Source organism: Globicephala melas, chromosome 6 (assembly GCF_963455315.2).
Source record: "Globicephala melas chromosome 6, mGloMel1.2, whole genome shotgun sequence".
Taxonomy (NCBI): domain Eukaryota; kingdom Metazoa; phylum Chordata; class Mammalia; order Artiodactyla; family Delphinidae; genus Globicephala; species Globicephala melas.
Genome location: NC_083319.1, coordinates 24724243 through 24751510, shown reverse-complemented (window position 1 = coordinate 24751510; position 27268 = coordinate 24724243). Strand labels below are relative to the sequence as shown.

At 40.2% G+C, this 27268-nt stretch overlaps 2 protein-coding genes and 1 long non-coding RNA gene across 3 annotated transcripts in view; 2 read left to right on the top strand and 1 right to left on the bottom strand.

The window, feature by feature from the left end:
* The first annotated feature begins 9466 nt into the window (after positions 1-9466).
* On the top strand, positions 9467-10692 carry LOC115854388 (uncharacterized). The gene is made up of 3 exons (XR_004039994.2): positions 9467-9672; positions 9816-9929; positions 10607-10692. It is a non-coding gene; the product is annotated as an uncharacterized lncRNA (long non-coding RNA).
* A 2251-nt stretch (positions 10693-12943) lies between these two features.
* ABITRAM (actin binding transcription modulator) lies at positions 12944-18803 on the bottom strand. Its single transcript, XM_060300654.1, has 6 exons — positions 18602-18803; positions 17422-17473; positions 16687-16816; positions 14472-14548; positions 14323-14392; positions 12944-14229 (listed from the first exon to the last, which is right to left on the bottom strand). The coding sequence occupies exons 1-6, from the start codon at positions 18696-18698 to the stop codon at positions 14092-14094; spliced, it is 564 nt and encodes a 187-aa protein (XP_060156637.1). The 5' UTR covers positions 18699-18803; the 3' UTR covers positions 12944-14091.
* A 163-nt stretch (positions 18804-18966) lies between these two features.
* Positions 18967-27268, top strand: part of ELP1 (elongator acetyltransferase complex subunit 1) — a 66230-nt gene continuing 57928 nt past the window's right edge. The window contains exons 1-4 of the mRNA XM_030859089.3: positions 18967-19265; positions 24401-24563; positions 25348-25500; positions 27128-27209. Coding sequence (XP_030714949.2) covers positions 24414-24563; positions 25348-25500; positions 27128-27209 — 385 coding nt within the window. The 5' untranslated portion in view covers positions 18967-19265; positions 24401-24413. The remainder of the gene's footprint in view (positions 19266-24400; positions 24564-25347; positions 25501-27127; positions 27210-27268) is intronic.

The window sequence follows — 27268 nt, the reverse complement described above, 5'->3', positions numbered from 1 at the left end:
ACTGAGGCACAAGTCAATTCTGTGATTTGTCCACAGTCCCAATATGATTCAGACCTGTAGCTGGGAATGAAACCCAATGTCCTGATTACCATAAATACCAGAAATATGCTCTCAATCAGCACTAAGTAGAAGAACAGTAATTTTTGCGAAATGATGCTATATGGGTTAAAGCCTTGCTAACGATTAAGATTATATGCAAAATAAAATAGAACTGGTGTCTGCTGAGGTCAGCTGCACAGAGCAGCTCTCCGTAATGCTAAGGTAGATAGTCTTACTCTCCCCAGTTCCCAGCAGCCAGGCCTCAAGGAGTGAAGAGTGGAAGGAAAACAGCCTTCTCTGCCAGAGCCCTCCTAACTGGGGTCAGAGTCACTCTAGAAGGCTCAGTTTCCACTGGGTTCTTTTGTTGATCTTTGGTGGTATAAAAAGCTCAGTACCTGAAAGGAAAGAGAAAATGTGACAGACACACTCTTTCATATTGGTGGGAGCTGAGACAGTAACTCTAAGCTAACACTAGGCGACGGGGCTTTGTACCCACAACACGACCATCAGAACCAGAGTTAATGTTTCCGTGACCCTAACAACCTCCCAGTCAGAGCAAACACAGCCTGGAGGCCCTGCCCCAAGAAGAGGAATTCCACTTCGACTTTAGCCATCTGGGAGGGTTGAAGAAAAAAAATGCCCACTGAGTGATTCAAAGTGGAAGAATGTTCTGTATTCCAAATGGGAGGGGGTGGTAGTTGTGGTTACGAGGCCATATGCATGTATTAAATTTCACCAAACCATGCACAAAAGAGCTGTACATTTCACTGTATGTCAAATTTACCTCAATTATAAGAGTAAAAAAAAGTGCTGGCGTGTATTCCATAAGTAAAGTTAATGGACAGAAAATACTTATAATAAAAATTTCTAAAAACACACTGATCAATAAAAATGTCCCTACTTAAAAAACAAATAAATAACTGGAAGAGGTGGGCGATGGTTGGGGGGAATTTGTCACCATTAGATAAAACTCGCAGGCCCTCTTTCAGTTAGATTTATGGAGTCTCTTACTTAAGTAGAAATCATATAGAGGAAGTAGAGGCATGAGAAAATATGTATATAGAGAGGCATTCATTCTCAGTATTATTCAGGGTACACCTATATGTATGACCCATGCAGACATGAAAAATTATTTTACAAGAATATTTTAAAATGTGAGAAAAATGCTCAAGATAAAATGTTTTAAAAACATGGTTTTCATTATACATATATACATGCATGATACACACGTATGACTAGAAATTATTAAATCTTAATTTTCTTTGCTATACTTTTCGGTACATCCAGATTTTCTCTACTAATCATAACAGTTTTATAATTTCACATACAATTACTACTCTCTACACCCCGAAACAAAATTCTATTGTATATAGACAAAAAGACCACAAGAGGTTTTGCTTATTTAACAATATTGGAAAAGGTTACTTAAATTCAGGGTCAACAAGCCCCATAATTTCAAGTTAAATAGTAACTAACTTTTCAATGACCCCTTATCTGTTTTTAAAAAAGAAACAAGTTCTGAAAATAATGTATTTTATTTTTTAAAATTAGGCATAACTACAATTATATTTGATTCTTAGACTTAACTAAGAGTAAATACCAAGTATTGACTTATTGGCAGGAAAGAAATTATTCTGACAAACTGTATGACAGCAGGACATGACATCTTTCACATTTCCATGTTTGAATTTCACAGCAGAGAGAGAGTCATTTCACAAAAACATTTTGAGGGCTTTATCAGTTTTTCCAAAGACTTCTCTTAATCCTTTGATACTAAAATCATACTCATTTGAAGAAATTTTGTTATCAATTATAACAAGCCCAATTCGGCCATGATTTAAGCACTACTCTAGTAAAAGGTTAATCCATTTTATGAAATGGATTACATTTTTGCAGACTTGCAATCAACCTGCATGGTACTACGTTGCATCTTAACATGAAACAATCAGAAAATGCCCCGTCAAGTCTCTGATCCCCCACTACTACTGTTAGCTGGGAAGGGGCAGGTGAGGAATATTTGAGAGGAACTAATTTTGTGAGTAGCTCATCCGCCTCTTTTTGGGTTATGAGAACTTCTCCTTTCCTAAACAATCTACACTAGTGTTCCTACACAGGGACACGGATAATACATACTCTGGTAATGAGGAGCCTCAAAATTTTAAAGTCTTTAAGGCTCAGCTGGGAAATGGAAGTGCTCTTTGATAAAGCCAACTAGACCACCCTAGAGAAAGGTGTGACTGAACTTGACCTGAAGGTCAGCATCAAGCCAGCAGTGAGGAAAACGGGACAGAAATCACAACTGGATTCGACACATTACAAATTAAACAATTACCAAACAATCTCTGGCCTGAGATGAATTGTAGCATCTCAGAAATAAGTGTACGTTTTGGGACTGATACCAAAGGCAGCTTGCCAGCCTCCAGGAAGAAGGGGATCTAGGGATACAGCAGTTAACTCTCTGCATGTATGAGCTTAGCTGGAACGGAAGGTGGTTAATTTTTTCCTGGTAGCAACATAAGCCATGAAAGTTAAACTTGACATGGCTCCCACAAAGTCTACTTCAAATGTCATCAAAATGCTACCACAGTGTAGCATTTAAATGAAAAAATTTCAGAACATTGCCTCTCACATGCCAGAAATGCAAATAGCAGCCGTAAAAACTGCCACCTTTTCAAAGCTAAAAAGAAGTTGCTGTGCTTGACTGATCCACACGAAGGACGAATACTCTGGCACCAAACTGATCTTTCAAAAGTTTTTTAGGGAATTCCCTGGCGGTCCAGTGGTTAGGACTCCGCTTTCACTTCCAGGGCCCAGGTTCTTGGTCGGGGGAACTAAGATCCCCTGCGGCCAAAAAAAAAAAAGAGTTTTAAACCAACTTTCAAAAGAAAGTCTTTAGGGCTTTTAACTTTGTTGAGGAATATGTAACCTAATTGATGAGAATCCTCTCCCCCCAACAAATAAACAAAACATTTTTGGTATAATTCAATAGGAAATGCAGATGAAATGCTAATCTTCTTTGGATTTGTTTTCAAATTATAGTCAATCCTAAGGATGACTAAAAGGTTCCAGCTCTTAAGCAAGGAATATGAAAATGTCCCCAAGACACAATGCAAAACTGCCAATAGTCCAAAATGATTCAGATGAATCCTTAAAACGTACATGCAAATTAGACTGTTTAGACTCAAACTTCAACTGTAATGAGCCTGTATGCATGAGTGTATACCACTGCACTGACAAGTGTGCATGTCAGAACAATTTTTTTAAATTACACATTGAATGTCATATTGGATTTCCCAGACCCCCACCCAGAATCCCAACACTAAAGGCATTAAACTGATTTTAATAAAGACACAGTCTTAGAACTGAGGGAAAATTGTAGTGACTCCCCATTCTCTCCTAATACTACTAACCTTCTCAACACTTACAAAAAGATATTCCTTCTGCTTAGTAATGGAATAATTTAGAGTGAAAAAAAAATACTAACCAAGAACAGGGACTGAAGTCTTCTCTTGTTGATAAGAGGCCATGATACCATTTGCAGTAGAATTGGGACCTAGAACCTAAGTATTGGGTTGGCCAAAAACTGCCTTCGGTTTTTAAGTAAAAATAAAAGACACATTTTTCATTTTCACCAAGAACTTTATTGAACAACGTATTCACTCTTTTGTTCCACTACCTTCTGCCATTTTTCAGGCAACTTCATAATTCCATCTTCCCAAAACTTTTCATCTTTTTGAGCAAAGAACTGTTCCAGGTGCCTTCTGTAGTCTTCCAGGGAATTGAATTTTTTTTCTATTAAGAGAATTTTGTAAAGACCTAAAGAAATGGAAATCCGAAGGTGCAATGTCTGATGAATACAGCGGATGAATCAGAACTTCCCAGCCAAGCTTTTTTGCCTGGTCATCAAAGAAACATGCAGTCTAGCGTTATCCTGATGGAAGATTATGCATTGACTAATTCTGGATGCTTTTCCTCGAGTGCTGCTTTCAGTTGGTCTAACTGGGAGCAGTACTTGTTGGAATTAATCATCTGGTTTTCCGGAAGGAGCTCACAATAGAGGACTCCCTTCCGATCCCACCGTATACACAACATCACCTTCTTTGGATGAAGACAGGCCTTCGCTGTGATTGGTGGTGGTTTATTTCACTTGCCCCACGATCTCTTCCATTCCACATTATTGTACAGTATCCACTTTTCATTGCCCATCACCATTTGTTTTAAAAATGGAACATTTTCACTACGTTTAAGTAGAGAATCACATGCAGAAATATGGTCAAGAAGGTTTTTTTTTGCTTAACTTATGTGGAACCCAAACATCAAAGTGATGAACATAACCAAGCTGGAGCAAATGGTTTTCAACGCTTGATTTGGATATTTTGAGTGTGTCGGCTATCTCCCGCGTGGTATAATGTTGATTGCTCTCAATTAATGTCTCATTTGATTCCTATAAACTTCAACTGGTCTACCTGACTGTGGAGCATCATCCAGCGAGAAATCTCCAGCACGAAACTTCGCAAACCACTTTTGACATGTTCCATCAGTCACAGCACCTTCTCCATACACTGCACAAATCTTTTTTTTTTTTTGCATTTCAGCTGCGTTTTTACCTTTCTTGAAATAATAAAGCATAATATGACGAAAATGTTGCCTTTTTCCTTCCATCTTCAATGTTAAAATGGCTACACAAAAATTCACCAATTTAATGTCTTTTTTTAAATGCACGTGCTGCATGCTGTCACATACAATCTAACAAAATTGTTTCGAGTGAAGTTAAAGACAACTAAGTGCTACTAGAGCCATCTTATGGAAAATAACGAACGAACCTTTTGACCAACCCGATAGAAAGCAGACTGAATCAGCAATGATTATTTTATACTTCTGATGACTGCAAATACCCAAATCTCTACCAGCAATAAATTGCCTTTCATTTTCATTGTGGTATCAAACACGTATGTGATTTTAATTTGCCAGTTTCTCCAGTCTCAATTCAGACCTCTACATCTCCTGTCCACCAGAAGAACAAGGTAATAATGGGGGGAAAACAGAAGAAGAAAATCTCGGTGATATATGCCTGGTCCTTTCCAAATAAGTGAGCCATAGCCTGGGGGGAGGGGATATAATAATAAGACGTTATAGAATACACAGAGCACCAGACTGTACTCAAAGATTTGTGAGAATTTTTACATTAAAACAATTCTGTGCATATCACGGAGGAGAATGCAAACTTGCACATGTGTTTAAGGTAAAACAAGAGACTTTGCAGGAATTCCACGCCCGCTTGAGCCTCAGCAGGCACACTCCAGGCCCTCCGCCTCGCCTTCACTCAGGTCTGTGTGTTCTCTCCTGGCGCACTCTCAGCAGTGATGTCAGGTACTCAAAACACTGCCATGTGACCCATGGTATCCTGCACAGATGACATTACCATGCTTTACCAATCAAAGCAAAAACACAATTTACCTGGTCATTTCCCCTAGAAGACTCGTAGGTTGGTATCTTAGATGTTAACATGATCTGAATAGATGAGGATAAGGGAGGACATGGGGAAGCATTATAAATTGTTAGTTTCAAAACCATTAGTTCTGAAGGTGATCACATTTCTTCTAAGAAATACCTATTACAGTAAATTCAAGTATTTATGGGAGGCTAATTCTCAGTTGTTTTTATTTTTATGGCTTGTAAAATGCTTTTATATCTACCTTCTCTTCTAACCTTCAAAACATTCCAGTGAAGTATACAGGGGAGTATTATCCCCATTTATAACTGGGGAAATCGAGACCCAGAAAGCTTATGAGCCGATTTCCAGCCTCTCTCTCAGCTCCAAACCCACCCTTCCTATACACTGCTCGTGATGCTGGGACTGGGGGCCTGAGAAAACACCCCTCCTTGGACAGCCATTATGCTCCAACAATAGCAGACACCAGAGGGACAGGGCAAGGCTGGACGGAGGAAGGAGAGGGAATTTGTTCCCTTGTTCGCTTGCTTTCACTCAACAGTAGCTCTGTACCCCGCAGCAGCTGTTTGTTCCAGTTTCTGTTTATTTCTATACGCTTAGACCCAGCCTCATCCTGTCCCCTCGGCAATACCAGCACTAGCTGGCTGCCACCCCCTTCTCTGAGGTTCAAGAACCAGATCTGCAGGGGCCTCACCTCCAAGCGTCTAAATTCTAAGAATCCCAGCTCTTCCTTTTGTTCCTTCAGCTTTATGGGTACAAGCGGCTGTCGGGTTTCAATCTCAATGTTCCTTCTCTGTGTTCCCTTACTGCCTTCTCAGTCCTCTAGTACTTGGTTAACCAGTTCCATATATTAAACTCTCTCTGATAAAATAATAGCTGTGGTTTTTATTTTCCTTAAAGGACTCTGACTGATAAACCAGCCTTTCTGAATCAAAATCAAAACTCTGAACAATACACCTGAGATGTAAGAGACTGAGCAGATATACACAATAAATAGATGACAATATATTAGAATTCTTGATGGGAACGGATAATGGTAATGGATAACATCTTGTGCCAACTTGGCAAGTCTTGGTAATATGATTGTGGTAAAATCTCAGGCTGGCTTTGTTTTCTACCCACCCTGTCGGTATACCTGTTTTTTCCCAAACAATTTTTCTGTTTTCCCTTAAGACGATGGCTTACCAGCCTCATCTAATTGCTTCTTTCTGAGACTCATCTGTTAGTTTTCACAATATCCAGTTTTGTAGTTTTCCTGGGCAATTTTACAGCTTTTCTTCAGGCTATTGTTTAAGGTTGTCTTAACAATTTATATAATTTCTTTATCATTTATATGCAGTTACTCATATTTCTTTATAATTTATATATTTTAGATTTTCTAGTACATTATAGTTTTAAAATATTTCACACTTACCAGTGCCTTATGGTTTTTAAAGTAGTTTCGCTTCATAATTTCATTTGATTCTTACAACAGGTTATCAGAGAATAAGAATATATTGTTCACGTCTCATAGGTGTTAAAGGGCAGAACTTAATTCTTCTTGGTAGTTGTCAATGTGATATTCCCTAATCTTCTGATGAGAGTGGTAGCACAAATATTATTATGATTATTTCATAGACTCAGAATTGAAACTTAACTTACATGCCTCATCAAAAACAACTGAATTCCTGCCAGAGTTGAAATTAGAATAAAAAATGAGAATTTCCTGATTTTTGGTCAGATCTTTTCTCCATATGGAACAAAGGCCTTTTAGTTAAGACATATTATCAGGTCTTATATCTTTAACTTATGAAGCAAAATAAAAAAGTTTAAAAAGGAAAAATAAAGCTTAAATATAACTTGTCAGTTTTAAGTTTCTTTATATCATAAAATGAACATATATAATGTTTACCTGAAATTTTTTGAAGTACCTTAAGAAGTAATAGTTAAATATTAAAGTTGTTTTAAGAATACTCAAAATATTTTTAGTCTATTCAATATTACTCTTCAAAATTTGGGTATGTTAATGCATGAAATGCTCTAAAACTTTAGTATAAAATCAATTTAAGGCAATAATTTTTTCCTACCTCGTTAATAATTCATTTTATTTCAGGAGAGAGAGTCCACTAAAAACTTCGCAGGATTTAATTCATCAACCAGAGGTAGATTTTATTTCCATTTTATGCTAATACTGTAGCATAAAAGTTGGTAATAGCTAGTTTTCTAAATGATTTACTGTAATTGTGTGTTTACCTGTGCACACAACACATGTATACTATAGATAGTGGTAGAAAATTAGAGGACTTGCAGTAGCATTTTTTGGAGCTTTTTGATTATCTTATTGGAAAAACAAAAACCAAATATTATAGGGGTAAAATAGAATGGGCTTTGATAGTCACTAGATGCAATATTAAGTTTCAGGTTTTCCCAAGTAGGTGAAAATATCCTATCAGCAAATGGATTTCTCTTATACTGTCCTGAATGCGAGGAAAGGTTTTTGGCTTCTTCATTATTGAATTGGATGAATGATATTGATTAAATGAGATAACACATAAGAAAGCATCTGTCATGGGGCTGAGACCATTATAGCTTCTCAGTGCATGTTAGTTTCCTTTTCTTCCTCCATATTCCTGATGATTTAGGGCATTCAGGGAGAGACATATATACTGACACTCACCCTTCTGCCCTGTGTGTCTCATGAAACTCCACATAGGCCCAGCTCTAATTCTCCTCGCTTACCTGGAGGCTTAGATTGATAAGTGGATTACAGAGTCCTTTCTTAATTCCCTGACGCGCATGTTAGTCTGTTTGCCTCTCTAGAACCGAGGGCATTCTTGCACTTGAAATCTGAAATTTCTATCACTTTATCAACTTTACGTATTTTCCTTTGGCATTCCCATGTGCTTTCACCTGAGCCTCTTCAGGGAAGGGATTTCAGCTTGAGAGGATGATTGTCAACAGAGTCAGCAGAATTATAGAAAATACTTCATTTGGAATTTTCTGTAAAGTTGACTATAAGTGAGTTCTTCCCTTTTTAAAAAGTTGGAATAGAGACTTCCCTCGTGGCGCAGTGGTTAAGAATCCGCTTGCCAATGCAGGCGGGTTCTAGCCCTGGTTTGGGAGGATCCCACATGCTGCGGAGCAACTAAGCCCATGAGCCACAACTACTGAGCCTGTGCTTTAGAACCCGCGAGCCACAACTACTGATCCCGCGCGCCTAGAGCCTGAGCTCCGCAACAAGAGAAGCCGTGGCAATGAGAAGCCCACATTGTTTTCCCTTTTAAAGGATAGGGAAGGATGTGAAGGACAATTTGACCTTGAGATCAGGTTATCCAATGATAGCAAGGCTGTTGGAAAGAGAATTAAAGTTAACCCTGAAATTATTGCCTCCTTCCTCTTCATATGCTTTATCTAATTTATTACCAAGATCTGTTATTTTTCTTCACAAATCACTCTCAAATTTGCCCTGTTCTTTTCATTCTTCCTGCTGCCACCTGAAGTTCAGTCTTCACTTCCCTGGTGTCTCTCACTCTAAAAGACTCTGTGTACCACTTAAAAATAATCATCCCGAATATTCTAAAGTATTTTTCAGTATTCTTTCCCATCATCCTCTTCTCCTCACTAAATTGTACAATGTATGGTCAATAGGGAAAAAATAATCCCCTCAAATGGCTAGTTGAAGAATGGTATAGGTGACAAATTCTATCTTGCTGAGCTGGAAGCAGGAATGTTCTAACACTTTTGACCTCATCTAACCCTTTTGACCCCATGTTCCAAGATTCAACACCCTCTTATAATTGGAGATATTATGAGATGAGCTTCGGATCCATCTAAAAGCCCAGGCATAATTTTTATGGCTAAGTATCAAATGTCTGTGTGATCCTGCACAGTAATTGGAGGTGTCCCGGTGTAGGGGAGCCACTGCAGGGACTGATTCTGCATCAGGTCTGGGAAATCTGCTTCTGAATACTGTTAAACGCTTGTGTTTTCCTGGATACAACAAAAAACATAGAAGTTCCATGACAGACCTTTTATGTTTAGGTTTTATTTTTTAACTTCTGTCTGAAAATTATCCATGAGTGTATTTCTTACCAACTGTCTAGATGACATACGCCTAACGTAGTGATGTTTTTCCTTCCTACCAGGTTTTTGCTGAAGAGGGTTTGAAGCTTGCTTCAAGTGTGCAAGCTTTCTCAAAACAGGTAATGCACGTATCCTTGCCTGGTGCTGGTGGTGATGTCATAAATACCCACTTTGAGGGTATATTATTAAGGTATAAAGGTATTTAAGGTTTAAAAGATGGAATTTCATTGGAGTTTTTATAACTTCCTTATTTACATTTCAGCTGAAAGATGATGATAAGCTTATGCTTCTCCTGGAAATAAACAAGCTTGTTCCTCTGTGCCACCAGCTCCAGGCAGTAACTAAGACACCTTTGCAGAATCAAGTGTTTCTAAAGGTAAAAGGGAGGGTGGGACATTCAGGAAAGCGCTTGAGAAACTTTCACACTTCTTTTTTTATTCGGTTAGCTTCCAGCCCCTTTTTCTTCAAATAAAGTGTTAATACCCACAGAAGAACCATGTGTTTCCATGTTTCCTGCCTTGACTGCAAGAACCATTTATCATCTGCAGTTATAACTGACCCCAGGAAGTAGTAGGTTCACCAAGTAAATTAGCTTTTTGGACATGATTAATTCCATAGCATGGAGCAGCTACCCTTAAATCCCAACATCATCACCTGACTAACTAGGGCACAGACACCTCAGAGTGAAGGGCTTCTGTTGTTTGTTTTAGGGAGTTGGAGTGAAAAAAAAGTAGAGTGCAAAGAATTGCAACGAAGGGGGTTCACTGCCACTATTTGGTGCCCTTTGAGAAGCCCCTAAACCATCTGAAATAGAACAGGTTGATTTTCCATCCATTCTTCCTGGGGGTCCATGAAATTGGCATGAGACTTGGGCAACAATCCCTGCTTCTGTGTTCTGGGACCTCAGGTCATCAAGTCAGCTCAGATGCCTTAATCTGTATACCCTTTGAGATCCCTATAATGAAGAAATGTTTACCATTTTCAAACTAAATGCTAAAGTCTTTTGAAGGCCTCCTTATAAGAATTTGATTTGCTTGCTTTCTGTCACTATAGGTTGATAAGAGTATTACAAAGACAAGATGCATAATGGCTACTTTGGTCCAACTTCTGTCGCTTTGCTATAAACTGCTGAAGAAGGTAAGATAATTTGTGTATCTTAAATTCACATTAAAAATATTAGTCTAGGGCTTCCCTGGTGGCGCAGTGGGTGAGAGTCCGCCTGCCGATGCAGGGGACGCGGGTTGGTGCCCCGGTCTGGGAAGATCCCACGTGCCGCGGAGCGGCTGGACCGTGAGCCATGGCCGCTGAGCCTGCGCGTCTGGAGCCTGTGCTCCACAACGCGAAAGGCCACAACAGTGAGAGGCCCGCGTACCGCATAAAAAAAAAAAAAAAAAAAATTAGTCTAAAGGAAAATGCAAAAGAAAATAGATACTATTTAATTTTGCAATTTTTATTTTAAAAGTAAAGCAGAAACTAATTGTCTTAATTGTTTCCAGCTTCAAATGGACAACAACAGATGAGTCTCAGTTACAAATAAAGATTCTGTGGATGGTAAAACTTGAGAAGCTTTTGAGGTCAGATCTCTGGAACACCATGTGGCAAAGCTGACATTTTTAGAAAGCAAACGATCCTTTATATTTCAGAAATACAACAATTTTGTAAAGAAAACAAACTGAAATCTTGCTTTATTTTCTGATCATGAAACCGATTGTGAAGCTTTCTGACAACTATAAATGCCATGGTAGTTGCTATATTTCTAATTGCAGTGTGATTTTAAATGGGACATTGCCATGAATAATGTTCCTTAAAAGTCAAACCAAATATCCCTCTGTCTTAATAACAATTTAATCCAAAGAAGCTATTTTGAATATATGCTCACCTTTGGCACATTTTACCCTAACTTCCTATTTTTTTTAATTTAAGCTTATCATCTACTATACCAATTTGCAGCAGAAGAGACACAGTAGTCTGGGTGATGCAGGGTTTTCCTTAAACCTGTGGACTCTTCTTCAATCCCTCCATCCACTGAGTATGACTGGGCCTCTGCTGTCCCCTCTGTCACAGATCATCCATGCCAGGAGCACACGTTTGTTCTCTAGTAAGGGTTTCACGGAGCACAGGAAATCTGTTGTGATGCATGTCCCTCTCTCCACGGAATCCTGGAGGAACTCACTAGCAGATGGTTTTAGTTCTCGTTCTAGCATAGCTGGCCTGTCTGCCTTGAATATTAGCTGGAATCCTAAGCTTATTTTACTGGCTTAAAAAGCAGTTTTTGTACATCTCAGTAGTAACTGATGGAACAGAAGATAGAAGACAGAGAACAATTGAACTAAGCTGTTCAAAATAATTTGAGTAAGTATACATATGTGCCTTTGAAATATTCATTAAATAAATGACTTTAGTCTTTTTAATTTTAGGGTTTAAAGCTTTTGTTTTTGTGGGGTGGGTTTTGATTGAAGGATCTGGTTATAAGTTCTGTCTTTATGGTGTAGTATAGTTAACTTTGTTTTTTGTGCTTGTATCCCGATGCTTTGAAATTTATTTATTAATTTATTTAAATTTATTTATTCATTTATTTATTTTTGGCTGTGTTGGGTCTTCGTTTCTGTGCGAGGGCTTTCTCTAGTTGTGGCAAGTGGGGGCCACTCTTCATCGCGGTGCGCGGGCCTCTCACTGTTGCGGCCTCTCTTGCTGCGGAGCACAGGCTCCAGACGCACAGAGCTCAGTATTTGTGGCTCATGGGCCCAGTTGCTCCATGGCACGTGGGATCTTCCTAGACCAGGGCTCGAACCCGTGTCCCTTGCATTGGCAGGCAGACTCTCAACCACTGCGCCACCAGGGAAGCCCTGAAATTTATTTTGAAATCTAACGGGACATGTCAGTTGCCAAACGGCAGTAGTTCTGTAGGCTCGTCTGATGATCGGTATCTGGGTCAGCCATCACAGTCAATGTTCACAAGATCCTGAAGAACCACCAGTTAGCTAGTCAATATTTTATTTAGGCAAACTTGAATTTACTGTAGGCCTTGGAGAGAAAATGGGATGCACTCAGCTTGGTTATGACCTTTATAAAAATCATCAAACATGATTTTTATGCCCTGAAACCAAAATACTCTTTTAAATTACAATGGAAATATAGGGAAAATGATGTGAGGTAATGTTATATGTAAAATAGATACATAATTCTTTTACTATCTTTAGTATCTTTGTTTTATGACACCTTTGGGAACCATTTGTGCTACCTGAAATGGGGATTTGCTGGTTTGTGCTTACACTGTCAGCTCATAGCACCATCAAGGTAGATGTTTCTATAATTACTACCTGTATCATGTCCATTGGGTATACTTAGGGGAGAGTTAGGGTTAAAAGAAGTTTCCTTGTGAGTCAAAAATAATTTTAAAATTTTATTTACAAAATATTTTACATAACTCAAAAGAGAATATTCTCTTATTTAAATGCAAGTAGGGGTAGGGAAGGGATAACACGACTTGAACAGCAAAAGATGATGGAGAACTAAAAGAATTTATACTCAAGGATAATTGTTTTATTTAAAAACAGAAATGTTTATATGTATGTATGTGTTGCAGCCCTTAAGGAAAAATACCAATGTGGAAAGTCCTTTTATTTGAAATTCAATGTAAATAAGTATACAATCTTAAACCATGAATTCATAGTTTTTTGTTTATTGTTTAAATGATGTGAAAGCTTTTGTTCTGTTCAAAAGCATGTCTGTCTTCAAATTCCAGCAACCTCTCGGGAACTTCCTCGCTGGTTACTCTGTAACTAGAGTGCGAGACTGAGAGACCACAAATGCACGTTACTTCATACAGCATTATAATATTGGTACTTCCATGTTAGCAAAGCCCCTTTCAAAGCCTCTTCATGTGTCCCTCATTAAGAAACCAGTGTTACAGTGCTACATTGTTCAGAGTTGAAGGCCAACCCATAGACATAGAGAAGGTACACTCTACACTCTGCCACTTCCCAGCAACCTGAGCGGGGGAGTTGGGGCAGAAGGGGTGGGACCAGACGTTTCGGTCGTGTCACACTGAAGCAGATTGGGTAAGAAAGGCCAGTTGTTGTTTTTCAACTTCAAAGTGATGGAAAATTGAGGCAAAAACAATAACCATGACATAATACTCAACCAGAATCACATCAAAACCTAGTATTTACTAACGGGTTACAGGATGATGGGTAAATTATTTTTACTTTCCTGTCTTTTCAAATTTTCCTCAAAGTGCTTTGTTTGTTGGTTTTTAATCAGAAAAACATCTGTCGCTTGCCAGTTGTTAGAAAGAGAAAAGCAAAAGAACAGAGTGAGTCTATGGGCAGGCAGATCTGGGAGGTTGAAGACAAAATGGAATCAAGGCTTGTTATGCAAGACAAAGAAGGAAACCTAGGTCAGGTTTTAAGATCAGGCCTCCCTGCGGATGGCCCGGTGTGAAGTATGCTTCAGCATCTCTGGTTCTTCCTTAGTGCACTGACTGGTAGGCCAGGGAAGGATAAGAATGCCCTGTTGTTTTCACTCAATCTTAATCCTCATGAGGTCGCTGTTGTCGCACTGATGCGTTTCACCACGACTTCTTCATATTGTTTTTGTGTCAGTAACCCTTCTGTTATGCTTTTACTTTCTTCAAACTTGGGCAACACAACTGCAATGTATCCTTCGGTGGATGGCTAGAAGGGAAATAGAATATTTAACACTGTCAAATGGTAAAACATCAGGTAAAAAGTGTGTGGATGGGATCTTACTTCCCCAGACCCTTTTACCTTCTCTTGAAGAATAGATGGCTTATGGAGAATGTTTTCATTCACTTCCATCAACCGTCCTCTAACACAGCTATTTAAAGAAAATATTGCTTTGAAGAAAAATATTATCTTCTTTGTTTCTCCAAAATTGTGGTTAAAAAGTAACTCACCTAGATATGGTGTATTCTTCTCCATCAGAGCAGTATATCTTACACAGAGGTGCAAGTTCTGTTAGAAACTGTGCCCCCTGATAATAAAAGGGAAGAAAAAATTAATTGATGTACATTTTCACTTTTCTTTGTGAGGCAGCCCTCAGAGTTACAATAGGATATATTCCTGGAATTAGTGTTTTAAATAAAAATGACTTAAGTACAGAAAAACCATTCATTTATTCAAATATTTATATATTAAATGCCTCTATGGGCTAGGCACCATCCTAGGCTCTACGGGAAAAAGCAGACTAAGACAAATGTGATAATAGGTAGTTTAGTTACATATTAAGAATATATTTTATCTTAACTTATTATACTTTATATTTAACTGTGCATGAGAAAGCTGCACATAGCCAAGTGTAAAGACTTCAAAAGGGTAGGAAAATCTCATCAATAAGCATAATATAAAATTCAACATTATAGAGAATGATCGCAATATTGTATAAAGTTAGTTTCATTAAGATTCCTACCTTATTTTTATATCAGAACTTAATAGAGAAAGGAACTTCTTTATTAGGTCAATCACTAAGACTTTCTGGAGAAGGGATATTTTTCTAATTTTAAAAAAAGCAATTTGAGGAAAATCTGGAAAACAGAAAAGTTTTAAGTAGCATATAGAGTAACTTACCCATTATCCTATAACCTGCTAGCAAATACTACATTTTGACATATGTCTGTTTGAATGTTGTGGCACGGTTATATTTTCATGTACTCCACTGTATGGATATATCTGGGGAGGTTCTGACAAATATCTATCGAGTCGGCCACCAAGTTCATGCAGGTTTTTCCCTAACATGAAAAACCGGAGCGAACTTTTTGGCCAACCCAGTACAAGGAGGCTCATGGGAAATGGATGCAAGCATGTCTCATGTGCTGCTCTTTTTTCCCAGGAATTTTTACTGCAGTGAACATCTGAGGTCAAGATGCTGTTCTTTATGGCCTCTTTCCCACTCACAACTTTATTAGACAGCATTCAGGTGTTACTGCATGCGCTTCACTCCTCTGCCTGTGGGTACTTCGTTTCAAAAGACTAGTCAGTGACTCCCCACTTTTGGGAGGAGGGGCTGGGGATTTGTCCCAGATGGTTTGTCTACCACTGGCTCTGTTTCAGAAAGAAGTGTTTTAACCCCTCTTGGTCACCTCCCTTGGGAGAATAAATGATGGGCAGTGCTGAGATGCGATCAAAGCTTATCTACAGTGGGTTCCATGTGCAGGTCCCTCTCTGTTCCTCAGCAGTAACAACAGTGTTACTATTTTGGACAAAGATTGATCACAGGAACATCACAAGCACTAACTGTTTTACTTGTAATTTGTAGACTTTTAAGAATGGTCCATGCTTTTTAAAGTCCACTTGCTTCCTGAGTGAGGAATAATCAATAATTATAAGGCAGGTTATTAGGGGCCTTCAAGCCTACAAAGGGGAGTGTAAACAAGGGTCTTCCAGAACAGTGAGGTAATTAGCAGGAACCCTTAGTATGAACTCAGTAAATGAAGGACCTAAATCATCCACTGAAACTTTCCTTTCCAGGGGGTTTGTTAGGATAGTTTAGTATGGTTTTGAGTTGTCCTTGGTGTGATACCCTCCTTTAACAGTAAAATGTCCATTTGCCTAGAATTGTAGAGGGCACAGGTAATATTTTCTATAACTAAACACTATGTGGAGGTAGAGGGTGTAGCTAGATGTGTATTAAATTGGCAATGAGTTAGGAATGGCAACTGATACGAAGCAAATACTGTATATTTTCCCAGATTGATTTTTTTTCACTACCTCAGGACTTTATTTTACTTTTAAGTTCACATGTGAAAATTTATGATACAGAAGTATTGATCATCTGTATTTTATAGAATTCGAAATACTGGCTTAACAAAACAGGAAGGGACAAAATATCTTGTTATATTGGTATTAGTGTTGTTCTTTCAAAGGCCCATCTTCTCCATCCTTCATCCTGGGGATGACAGGGATGGTGGCCCAGAAGCTAATATGACAGATAATATACCTTCTGAAATACCTCATTATTTTGGCCTGAGAATTTCTTTAGAGCTTAAGTATTCTTAAAATCATCTCTAACTGCCAGGGAAGTATGCTGAGCATACATTACTGGGTTCTAAGACTGGCTGGCTTTACCATTACTATGACAATAGAGGATTTAAGTAGAGAAATACAGGAACATACCCGCTTAAATTTCCCAGAGACTTTGTTCTGAAGTCTGCTACAGTTCGTACTGATTTGATAGGAAATGCTTTTAATTACTTTTCCACTTTGAAGAACTGGATGGGATCCTGCCAGTGTGATGACACATATTCTACGAGGAGGAAAAATTGATCCTGTATTATTGCTTGGTATGATTCTTCCTCCTATGACACAGTATTCCTACTGGCACAAGAAGACCTGAGCTGACATTTGTTTAGTCAGCCTATCATTTCCTCCCATTTTCCTCTGGCTACTATTGGAGCTTAACTGAAGAGAAGAATGCAGCAATAAAAATGGGGAAAATGGGACTGAATTTCCTTTCCCAAAAGGGAAGCGTACTACAGGTGTTTAGACAGCACGGAGGAGGAAGAGAGAAAAGTAAGGCATGCCGGTATGGACAGGATACCATCTGTGCTTCTACCCTAGCCCTCTCCACGGGCTTGGCCACTTCAGTGGTTAGGCACAGGCTGGTTTCTTGAGGTAGTAGCCGACTGAGGGTGTGGTCCTCCATTTGGATGTTTGGGTAAGCAAGTTTATTTGTTTAGCTTAGGCACTGCAAGACTCATTCTTGTCAACCAAACTCCTACTATAAATACTACCATCTCAATACAGTGGAAGATAATCATTTAATGAATATTTATTCAATACAAGACCATACCAGGCTACAATGACAGAAAAAAATTTTTTTTGATCATTTAAAATTCCCAATTTGCTTACCGGTTAGAGTGTTGGAGTATACAGTGGTCCTCACAGGGTTTTCCTTTGACATCTAGAAAAAATGAATGAGTCTGATGGCTGTTGAGTCAATATTTACTACCACTGTGTAGTACTTTCTTTGGTTCATAGACGTAGTTAATTATGAAGGCGGGACACATATATCACTGGTATCCCTTCATTACTCAAAAAGATATACCTAAAGGCTGACCATAAAGTATTTAAAGACATCTGGTCCAGATGGAATCATTCATTCAATGTTAAAATGATGGTTAACTCTTTGCTCCACCTTTTTTATCCTCACTTTAAAATGAGTACAATCATTTCTATTAGAACAAAAGTCATTAGTAATGTATTCTTTATTTAATTTAGTAGCATGCTTTGTTGGTCAGTTTTAGAGAGACTTAACTCATTCTGGTTCGCTCAGGACTGTCCTGATGTTAGCGCTGAAAGTAATGGATTCCCGAAAACACCTCAGTCCAGGGTTAACCAGACAGTTGGTTACACTAAGTCTGGCTAATAAAACGTATGTTATTGTAAAATTTTTCAGTGTTGTAAAAAGATGAGTACACCTATTATCCCTAAATGAATGGGAGCAAGTTGGGCTAGAGGAGGGTCCCCGACGATGCTCTCATCACTGATATTTGCTGGGTACACAAAGCTGTACAACAGGATACCTACTTCTAAGTGGCAAATGTGTAATACCAGCGACTTCCTTTAAGTAAAACTGTAGATTCTGCTTTCTAAATGCCTCTATTCTAACCCACCCTCTCCTCTCCATCCCTATGCCTCTACCTTAGTTTAGACCGCTACCATTTAAATCATTTTCTGTATCGCCTCTTCTTGGAGGGCTGAGCCCCTCAAATCCCTTTAGGCACTCAAGGAGATTGCAATCCAGCTCCTGCCTCCCTCGGGGATCTCACCTTAGTCTACCATCTTCCCGCAAGCGACCCCACCCTCGTGAACTCGCACTGCGCTCGCCCAACCCAGAATGCACCCTGCTGTTTTCCACGTCCTTGCAAATGCCATTCCCTTGGCCTACAGAGGAACAGAGAGATCCAGTTCCTTTTGACGTGGGGAGGAAGGGCTGGGGAAGGTGCGCGTGGCTTATGATCTCTCATCATAGTCCCTATACTGTCAGACAAATTGGGCCCAGAAGAGACTGACATCATTCTCCACTTACCCGCTTTGTACCAGCGAGTGAAGTAACGATCCACAAGCGACGGCACCTCGGGCTCCTTAGCTGAGGCGGCCACAGGGGTCTCGGGCTCGGTAGCCATGGCGACCTCGGGTGCTGCAAACCCCGCCTTCTGGGGCCTGTACTCTTCCTCCCGCTTGCCGCGGAGTAAGACGTCTTTCCGGCGTGTAGCCGAGACACGCGGGGTGCGCACGCGCATTGCGCGCACGCGCATTGCGCGCACGCGCTCTGCTCCCCAGGCTCCGCAGGCTCCACCCACCGGCCCCACTTAACTGAGCTTTGGCGTCTGACGTCAAGGCGGGGAACAAATACAATAGGCTGGGAAGGAGGATGTAGGGATAGGGGGCGGCGGCCAGCACAGCTCCACATATATCTTTGCGGGAAGACGGAGAAGGCAGGCCGCGCCCCCTTCGGCTCACGACGTCACTGCGCCGCCGCTCGGCGCGTGTGGGGCTCTCTTCGCTTGCGAGTACATGCTTCGCAGGTCGCCCCTCCGCCTGGCTTCGCCACTACCGGAGGGGCTCGAGCGACCTGGCGACCCGGAGACCCAGTGCGCGTCGTGAGAGCACAGAAGCACGGTCAGGGAGAGGCCCGTGCGCAGCCCTGGGCGGACGCACCGCTGTTTGCGTTTCCTCAGAGCGCGGCGTAGGTGAGCGTTCGAGCGGCCTAGCTGGGGTGGGGGCATGGAAACGGGCCCTGTCCGCCAGAGGGTGCCCTGTTGAAGGGGACCCCCTAGCGCCCAACCGCTGCCTGCTGCTGGTCTGGGAGTGAAGTGCGGCTTGACCACCTCTGCGCTCCTTGAGTTCTCTTTCTGCAGACTCGCCGCCTGCTGCACCCAAGGCCATCAGAGGGCTCTGCGCGGCGCGGCAGGAGGGGGAATCATATGCTGCTCCCCCAGCTGCACACTTACCCAGTCTTCGGATTCCTTGCAGTTGCGGACTATACCGCCGAACCAAGTAATGCACCAATTAAAGCGCAACAATGCATGATAGAAGCTGACGGTAATAGAAGTTCAGGTGCTGTGCTGCGAGTCGCTTCTCGCATCTGCAACTTTTCCTTGGAGGTGTTGTCCCCGTGCATCTCCATGTGATGTGGTATCTTATGTGGCCCTCTCCCCCGTTAAGCTGTGACCTCTGAGGAGGCAGTAACTGTCAGTCATCTCTTCTCCAGAACTAGCACTTAGCAAGTGCTCAGTCGGTATATGATGTAGGCCACAAACCGGATCGTAGGATTACGGTACTGTGTAAAAGGATTCAAACCGAGCATTGACAGGCAGGGCAGTAACCAATGAATAGGTTACTGTGAAAGTGTGGGCAAAAGGGAAGCAGACACAGCTTCAGCTTGGAGGACAGAGAAAGTAGGAATGCCATGTCCCCAGAGGGGAAACTAGTTTGGTGGAGAATAGCAGATACTTCATTTAACAGGTTGCATTTGATGTGCTTTTTGAGAAATCCTTGTGGTAATAGCAGGAGGTTGAAAATGTGAGTTGAGTGTTCAGTTTAGGGAGGGTCAGGGCTGGACGTTTAGATCTACTAAGCATATTAGTGATCTCTTTGGTATTTGTGGTCATGGGCACGATAATTAGCCAAGAGGTGGATGGATGAAGGAGCAAGGGAAGAAAATAGAGGAGTTGTCAGAAATTTCAGAGAGGATCCAAAATTGATCTATGGTGTGGAGAGATCTTTAGCGCATTTAAGGGCTGAGAAAAGATGAGTCGTTTGAGGGCAGGGGAGTTGGAGATTGCAGATGTAAAAGAAAGGGTACCAATAAACCAAGGTCCTGGGGGAGTTTGGAGCGTTCTCCTTTGCTGATCTTGAAAAAGAGTAGGACACTTCTGAGAAGGTAAGGGAATAAGGCTGATAGGTGTGAAATTTTAGAGAAGTTCACTTTGAGGCTGGAAGGGTTGGGGAGGAGGGAGATGAATGATGAGCTGCCCTTGTGTCACCAAGCCTAAGCTCGTACTGCTCACCACACTACAGGCCAATAATCGAGAGACGAGGTGTTGGGGCAAGGAATAACGACTTTATTCGGAAAGCCAGCAAACCAAGATGGTGGGCTCGTGCCCCCAAAGACCCATCTTGCCTGAGTTAGAATTAAGGCTTCTTTTATACTAAAAGGGGAGGGAGTAAAGTCAAACATTTCCTGGTTCCCATCAGCCTCCAGAGGGGATGTGTTAATTTCTTCCTCCCTGCAGGCATTCACAGGTGGGCCTGGTCAGGATGTTTCTTGTGAGCTAAATAAAAGTATTTTAGCTTAATGCACATTACCTGGGAGTCAGGGTTCTGAGAGTTGGGTCATTATGTGTAATTTTAGCTTATAGGCTGCATCCCTTTAGTGATTAACTTGTGATAGAATACAAAAGGTTCTTCCCTGTGACACTTGGCCGGTGATTTTGAAAGCTCAGTGATTTGAGAACTCAGGTTGTTTGATATGTTTGTCAGTTAGGGTCCAGTCAGGAAAGTAGAAACCACACAGTATTTCAACAGAATTTAATACGAAGAATTGGTTAAATACCTGCTGGAGGAACAAAAAGCAAAAGGGAGCAGTGAAGTAATTAAAAAAGTAAACTGCTGAAAGCAGTTACAACACTTAGCTAGGTCTGAGGATCAAAACAAGGGAAGCCATTGGGGTTATCATGACCTGGGAGGAGAGGCATTGGAAAGCTGGCGTTGATAGCTCTGGAATTCAGAGGAGGAGCTCCATGGTACTAGATTTCAGGCACCTGGAGGGAGTACTGGCCTGGTTAGTGCTGGTACCTCTGGGGTGGTTGTTATCATGCTAGTCATGGGAGTGCCAGAGGCTGGGACCAAGGGCCCCTGGAAGGATGAAGGCCCATTGCTGGGGTGACATTGACTGAAACAGCAAGGTAACAGGAAAAAGGGAGTCCTCCTCAGCTCCTTCTGCCTTTGCCTTCCAAATTCTTATGCTGGGGTTCACGGACCCCAGAGCTCCACGGATTGTTGGTGAATAGAATCCAAGTTCACAGGGAGACATTTTGATGCTCTGATCATGGCAACAATTACAACATAATTATTATCAGCTAAATCAGGTTGAAATACATCTGGTCCTCTGTTGTCTGTTTTCACCTCTTCCTGCTCTGTCCCGTGTTTACTCCCCTCTAGCCAGACATCCTCTCCTCTCAAATCCACCCATCCTTTCAGATCTATGTCAGTGGTCGTCTTAATGTTATTTAAAGATGAAAAGTAATGTAATTTTTATATGCTTTCAAAAACCCAAGCTTTCTATATAGAATTAGATCTAAATAAAAAGTCTGTATGGTATAATACAGGTTCGAATAATTTCTAGAAGTTCTTGAATATAACTCATGAAAGCGCACAAAACCATTGTTTGCCATGATTCTCTTCCTCACTTCCACCGTGTGGGCTTGCCTTCCTCTTAACCCACATTTTATGTTGTCTCACTCTACTACACTTAACATTTTATCTGCTATGTAGTGTAAGGATTAATTCATGTTTATTCTTTCATTGTCATAAGTAGGAAATGCAAGATGAGAGAATTCACCTTGGATTAAGGTGACAAGAAGGCCAGTGTGGTCTGTGTAATTGTCACCCCTAATATAAGTTAGGGACTTCCAATTACAGTATAAACCTTAAAGAGGTCTGGATATAAATATACAGCACATTAACTTTTTTTCCCTCTTAGGTAATACTATACGTTAAAACAAGTCTGATTTTGTCAGACCAAGGTAGATTTCCTATTGATCGTTCTTTTCTCAGCTTTTCTACTGCCCTGGTGAAAATCAGGCCAGGAAAGTGGAGTAATGTGAAGTAGTTATATCAGGTTATGAAGCTCCTTGAATTGTTGGTCATCGTTTTGAAGTAGTGTCTTCTTTTCTCCCTGTGAACAATAAATGCTTTTCTTTTTTTAAAAAATAATATTTACTTATTTATTTGGTTGTTCTGGGTCTTAGTTGTGGCACTTGGGCTCCTTAGTTGCAGCAGGAGGGCTCTTAGTTGCGGCACATGGGCTCCTTAGTTGTGGCATGCAAACTCTTAGTTGTGACATGCATGTGGGATCTAGTTCCCTGACCAGGGATCGAACCTAGGCTCCGTGCATTGGGAGCGCAGAGTCTTTTTTTTTTTTTTTTTTTTAACATCTTTATTGGGGTATAATTGCTTTACAATGGTGTGTTAGTTTCTGCTTTATAACAAAGTGAATCAGTCATACATAAACATATGTTCCCATATGTCTTCCCTCTTGCGTCTCCCTCCCTCCCACCCTCCCTATCCCACCCCTCCAGGCTGTCACAAAGCACCGAGCCAATATCCCTGTGTCATGCGGCTGCTTCCCACTAGCTATCTACCTTACTACGTTTGTTAGTGTGTATATGCCCATGACTCTCTCTCGCCCTGTCACAGCTCACCCTTCCCCCTCCCCATAACCTCAAGTCCGTTCTCTAGGAGGTCTGCGTCTTTATTCCTGCTTTACCCCTAGGTTCTTCATGACATTTTTTTTCTTAAATTCCATATATATGTGTTAGCATACGGTATTTGTCTTTTTCTTTCTGACTTACTTCACTCTGTATGACAGACTCTAGGTCTATCCACCTCATTACAAATAGCTCAATTTCGTTTCTTTTTATGGCTGAGTAATATTCCATTGTATATATGTGCCACATCTTCTTTATCCATTCATCCGATGATGGGCACTTAGGTTGTTTCCATCTCCGGGCTATTGTAAATAGAGCTGCAATGAACATTTTGGTACATGACTCTTTTTGAATTTTGGTTTTCTCAGGGTATATGCCCAGTAGTGGGATTGCTGGGTCGTATGGTAGTTCTATTTGTAGTTTTTTAAGGAGCCTCCATACTGTTCTCCATAGTGGCTGAACCAATTCACATTCCCACCAGCAGTGCAAGAGTGTTCCCTTTTCTCCACACCCTCTCCAGCATTTATTCTTTCTAGATTTTTTGATGATAGCCATTCTGACTGGTGTGAGATGATATCTCATTGTAGTTTTGATTTGCATTTCTCTAATGATTAATGATGTTGAGCATTCTTTCATGTGTTTGTTGGCAGTCTGTATATCTTCTTTGGAGAAATGTGTATTTAGGTCTTCTGCCCATTTTTGGATTGGGTTGTTTGTTTTCTTGTTATTGAGCTGCATGAGCTGCTTGTAAATTTTGGAGATTAATCCTTTGTCAGTTGCTTCATTTGCAAATATTTTCTCCCATTCGGGAGCGCAGAGTGTTAACCACTGTACCACCAGGGAAGTCCCATAACTGCTTTTCTTTATTTCTATGTTTGATTTCAATTTTAATTTTTTAAGGAAGATATAGAGCCAGTTTATAAATAAATGTAGTTGGTGATATTAAAGTAATTTTATTTTCTTCCACTGCTAGTATATATGTGGATTTTTATATTATTTTGTAAATCTGTCAAGTTATAAAATATCCTCATGTGCAAAATAAAATGTTTTCTCATTCATTGCATTCTCCTCAACTTTCCTTCAGGATAACTGATGTTAAATCTTTTTTGAAGAAAAAACTCTGAAGTTGAGAATCTTGCCTCTTTCAAAGAGTGAGAACGTAAAATAGATGTCACAGCCTCAATTTGTAGACCGTAGATTTACACAGCTGGTTAGGTTGCTACCACTCATCTCTGTGTGGGTTCAGATTAGACCTTTTTTTCCTCAGTTATTCTAACTTCTCTGCTCCCTGAATCATTTTGCTTATATTGGAGTGTGATTTATCGCTACTAAGCTGTTTCTGTTTCTCAGAGAAATTAAAGTGTCATCAGGAGATATTTGTACTTTTCTTTCAGGAGTCGCTTCATCATGAGAAATCTAAAGTTATTTCGGAGCTTGGAGTTCAGGGATATTCAGGCTCCAGGGAAACCTCAGTGCTTCTCTCTCCGAACTGAACAGGACACAGTGCTCATTGGCTCAGAACATGGACTGATAGAAGTAGACCCTGTCGTAAGAGAGGTAAGTTATTGATGGAGGGTGCTAGCACTTGGCATGACTCTTGACTTGTCTTTTTCCAAACTTGCTTCCCCAAATAGTCTTTCCTTTAAATCTTTCTGAATTTATGTCCCCCGCAAATGAATGCTCCCTTCGCTTTATACTGATGTCATATTAGACATAACTAGTACCCTGTCTTTTAGTCTGCTTCTGTTTTAATCTAAGCTGGCAGAGCTTTGACATTGTATTTTGTGGGGTGCCTGACTTTTTACCCTTTCTACCATGTAAATACTATCTATTAACAGTTCTCAAGTGGGAATGCAGGTGAAAATTTCCTGTAGGGCTTTTTAAATTTTTTCAGTCTCCGTCTCATACCAACTACATCAGAATCTTCACTTCTGGAGCTTGAGCGTATGTATATTGAAAAGCTCTTTAGGTTGATTCTGACACCTTCCCTTAATTATATTCTGCTACTAATGTATTTTAGGTGATTACATTCTTAGTCCCTTTTCCCCATAGTGTATACATTTTAGAAAATCATAGTTATTAGCTTCATGTTTTATTGGATATTTTCAAAGATACCAGGCTTTTATGTTTGCTTGGCACAAAGGTCACATGACCTGTGTTTTGTGTTAAAGATGGTAGTGCTGTGAAATTTCTCAAATGAAAGTTTGGGTTTTAATCTAGGAAAAAAACATTTTTGAAAGCTTTTATATTATAAAAGAAGGATTAAAAAGTGTTTCTGGAAGTGTGATGAATTGTTCTTGAAAGTAGATTGACTTAATTTGCTTATTTGTTTTGGTGAAAGGTGAAAAATGAAATTCCTCTGGTGGCAGAAGGCTTTCTCCCAGAGGATGGAAGTGGCTGCATTGTTGGTATTCAGGAGTTGCTGGATCACGAGTCTGTGTGTGTGGCCACAGCTTCTGGAGATGTCCTACTTTGCAATCTCAACACACACCAGGTAAGTGGAAGAGATCAGTGAGGAGGAAATCTTAGACATCCTCAAACGCCTTTTTCTATTTCGTGTCACTAGTTTTTCGTAGAAGTTTAAAATGTCAGGAGCCATAATATTTAAGCGTTTTGCAAATTAAAGTCTTTGCATTATATAATTCTTTACAGAAAATTGTTGGCATGGCTTTAGCTATATTTCAGGATTCTTCTAAAACTCAGTTTTGTCTACTGCATTTATTAATTAGAACAATCAGAACATTCCAAATAAGAACTGAACAAAAACCCAAATCTGGCCATTCTTGTATATCTGATCCTGAGTTGTAACTTTTATTTCTCAATTTATGAAGTCTTTGAAATGTTTATATTGCTTACGTTTTCTTTTATGAATGCTGAATAAGCCTCTCCTTGATGGCTAACTTTAAGAGTCCCTGAACTACAGGTGCTAAGGTGATATGCTATCATTATGTGCACATCTTATGACTGCCAGAGAAGATAGATTTCAACCATTTGCCTCCTTCTCTACTTAGCATAAGGCTTAGTTTCTGGATTTCTATCCTCACCTTCCTGACAGCTTTTTAAACTTTGTTGATTACTCCCTTAGTTGTGATCTCTTTAACATGGATGTATCACAAGTCATATTACTAATCATAGGATAATAATAGCAGCTGACATTTATTAAATGTTTACAATGTGCCAGGCACTTTTTCAAGTGTTTTTCATGCAGAATTGTATTTAATCTTCACTACAGCCTTATGAGGTAGATTGTTGTTTTTCTGTTCTTCAAAAGAGGAAATTGAGGCACAGAGGGCTTAAATGACTAGGCTAAGGTCAAACAGTTATCGGGTGAGATTTAAATCCTGGCAGTCTAAATCTGGCACCTTTGCTTTTAACGGTCCCATTTAGTACAGCAGTAAATCTTATTCTCAGTTCATGGTGAGAAATATCAAAGCCATCAAGTATAACTTACTTAGTATTTCTCACATTTAAAAGGTATGCTTTTACTTTCAAAACATTTTGTAGAACGTTTTCCTAATTACTGAGCTCCTCCAATCCATTGGTCTCCACCAGACGGTGCTGATCCTCCACATTTGTGGCATCACAGTGTCTGCAGGACACAATCCATATTCCTTATTGTGCCGTATAAGACCTCTCACTGTTCCCCAAATTCCTTTTTAGCCTCACCTCCCACCCCCACCATTCCTGTGTATATGTATACCTTAGGCTCTATAGTTGCAGCTGATTTTTAAGTGCTCTTTTTAACTGCACATTTCCCCCCCAGTCTCTTCCTCCTGGCCCTATTCCTACCCTTCAAAGCACCTCCTCCGAGAAGCTTTCCTGGACTGTCCTGGGCCACTTGTCAGTCTCTGTCCTGAGCCCCCACTTCATTCCCAGAGACCTCGGTTACATCCCTAACCCTGCTGTACAGGCATCTTTTATCTCCTTAACGGGAGGAATGGAGTGGCCGTAGTCACTTCCAGTCCCTATGGTCTGTATCATGCCTGTTACTGAATAAATGTTCACTGAATAATTTCACCTTTGTGTGTTTTGTTAATTGTTTTGATTAAGGTCATAGTAAATATTTACGGAGATGCTTATATTTTCATATCTCCCTTAACATTTTAAAATGTCTCTCTCAGCTGGAATGTGTCGGGAGTGTAGCCAGTGGTATCTCTGTCATGAGTTGGAGTCCTGACCAAGAGCTGGTGCTTCTTGCCACAGGTAAGCCTGTCACTACTGGTCCCTAATTCTTGACTTTTATAAAACATGACTCCTAATAT

Coding starts and splice junctions, on each gene's coding strand:
- ABITRAM (XM_060300654.1), bottom strand. CDS start 18,698: ATGGCTACCGAGCCCGAGACCCCTGTGGCCGCCTCAGCTAAGGAGCCC. Junction 14,549..16,686: donor TCTCTGGGAAATTTAAGCGG/GTATGTTCCTGT, acceptor TTTTATTATCAG/GGGGCACAGTTTCTAACAGA. Junction 14,230..14,322: donor CATCTATTCTTCAAGAGAAG/GTAAAAGGGTCT, acceptor TTTCCCTTCTAG/CCATCCACCGAAGGATACAT.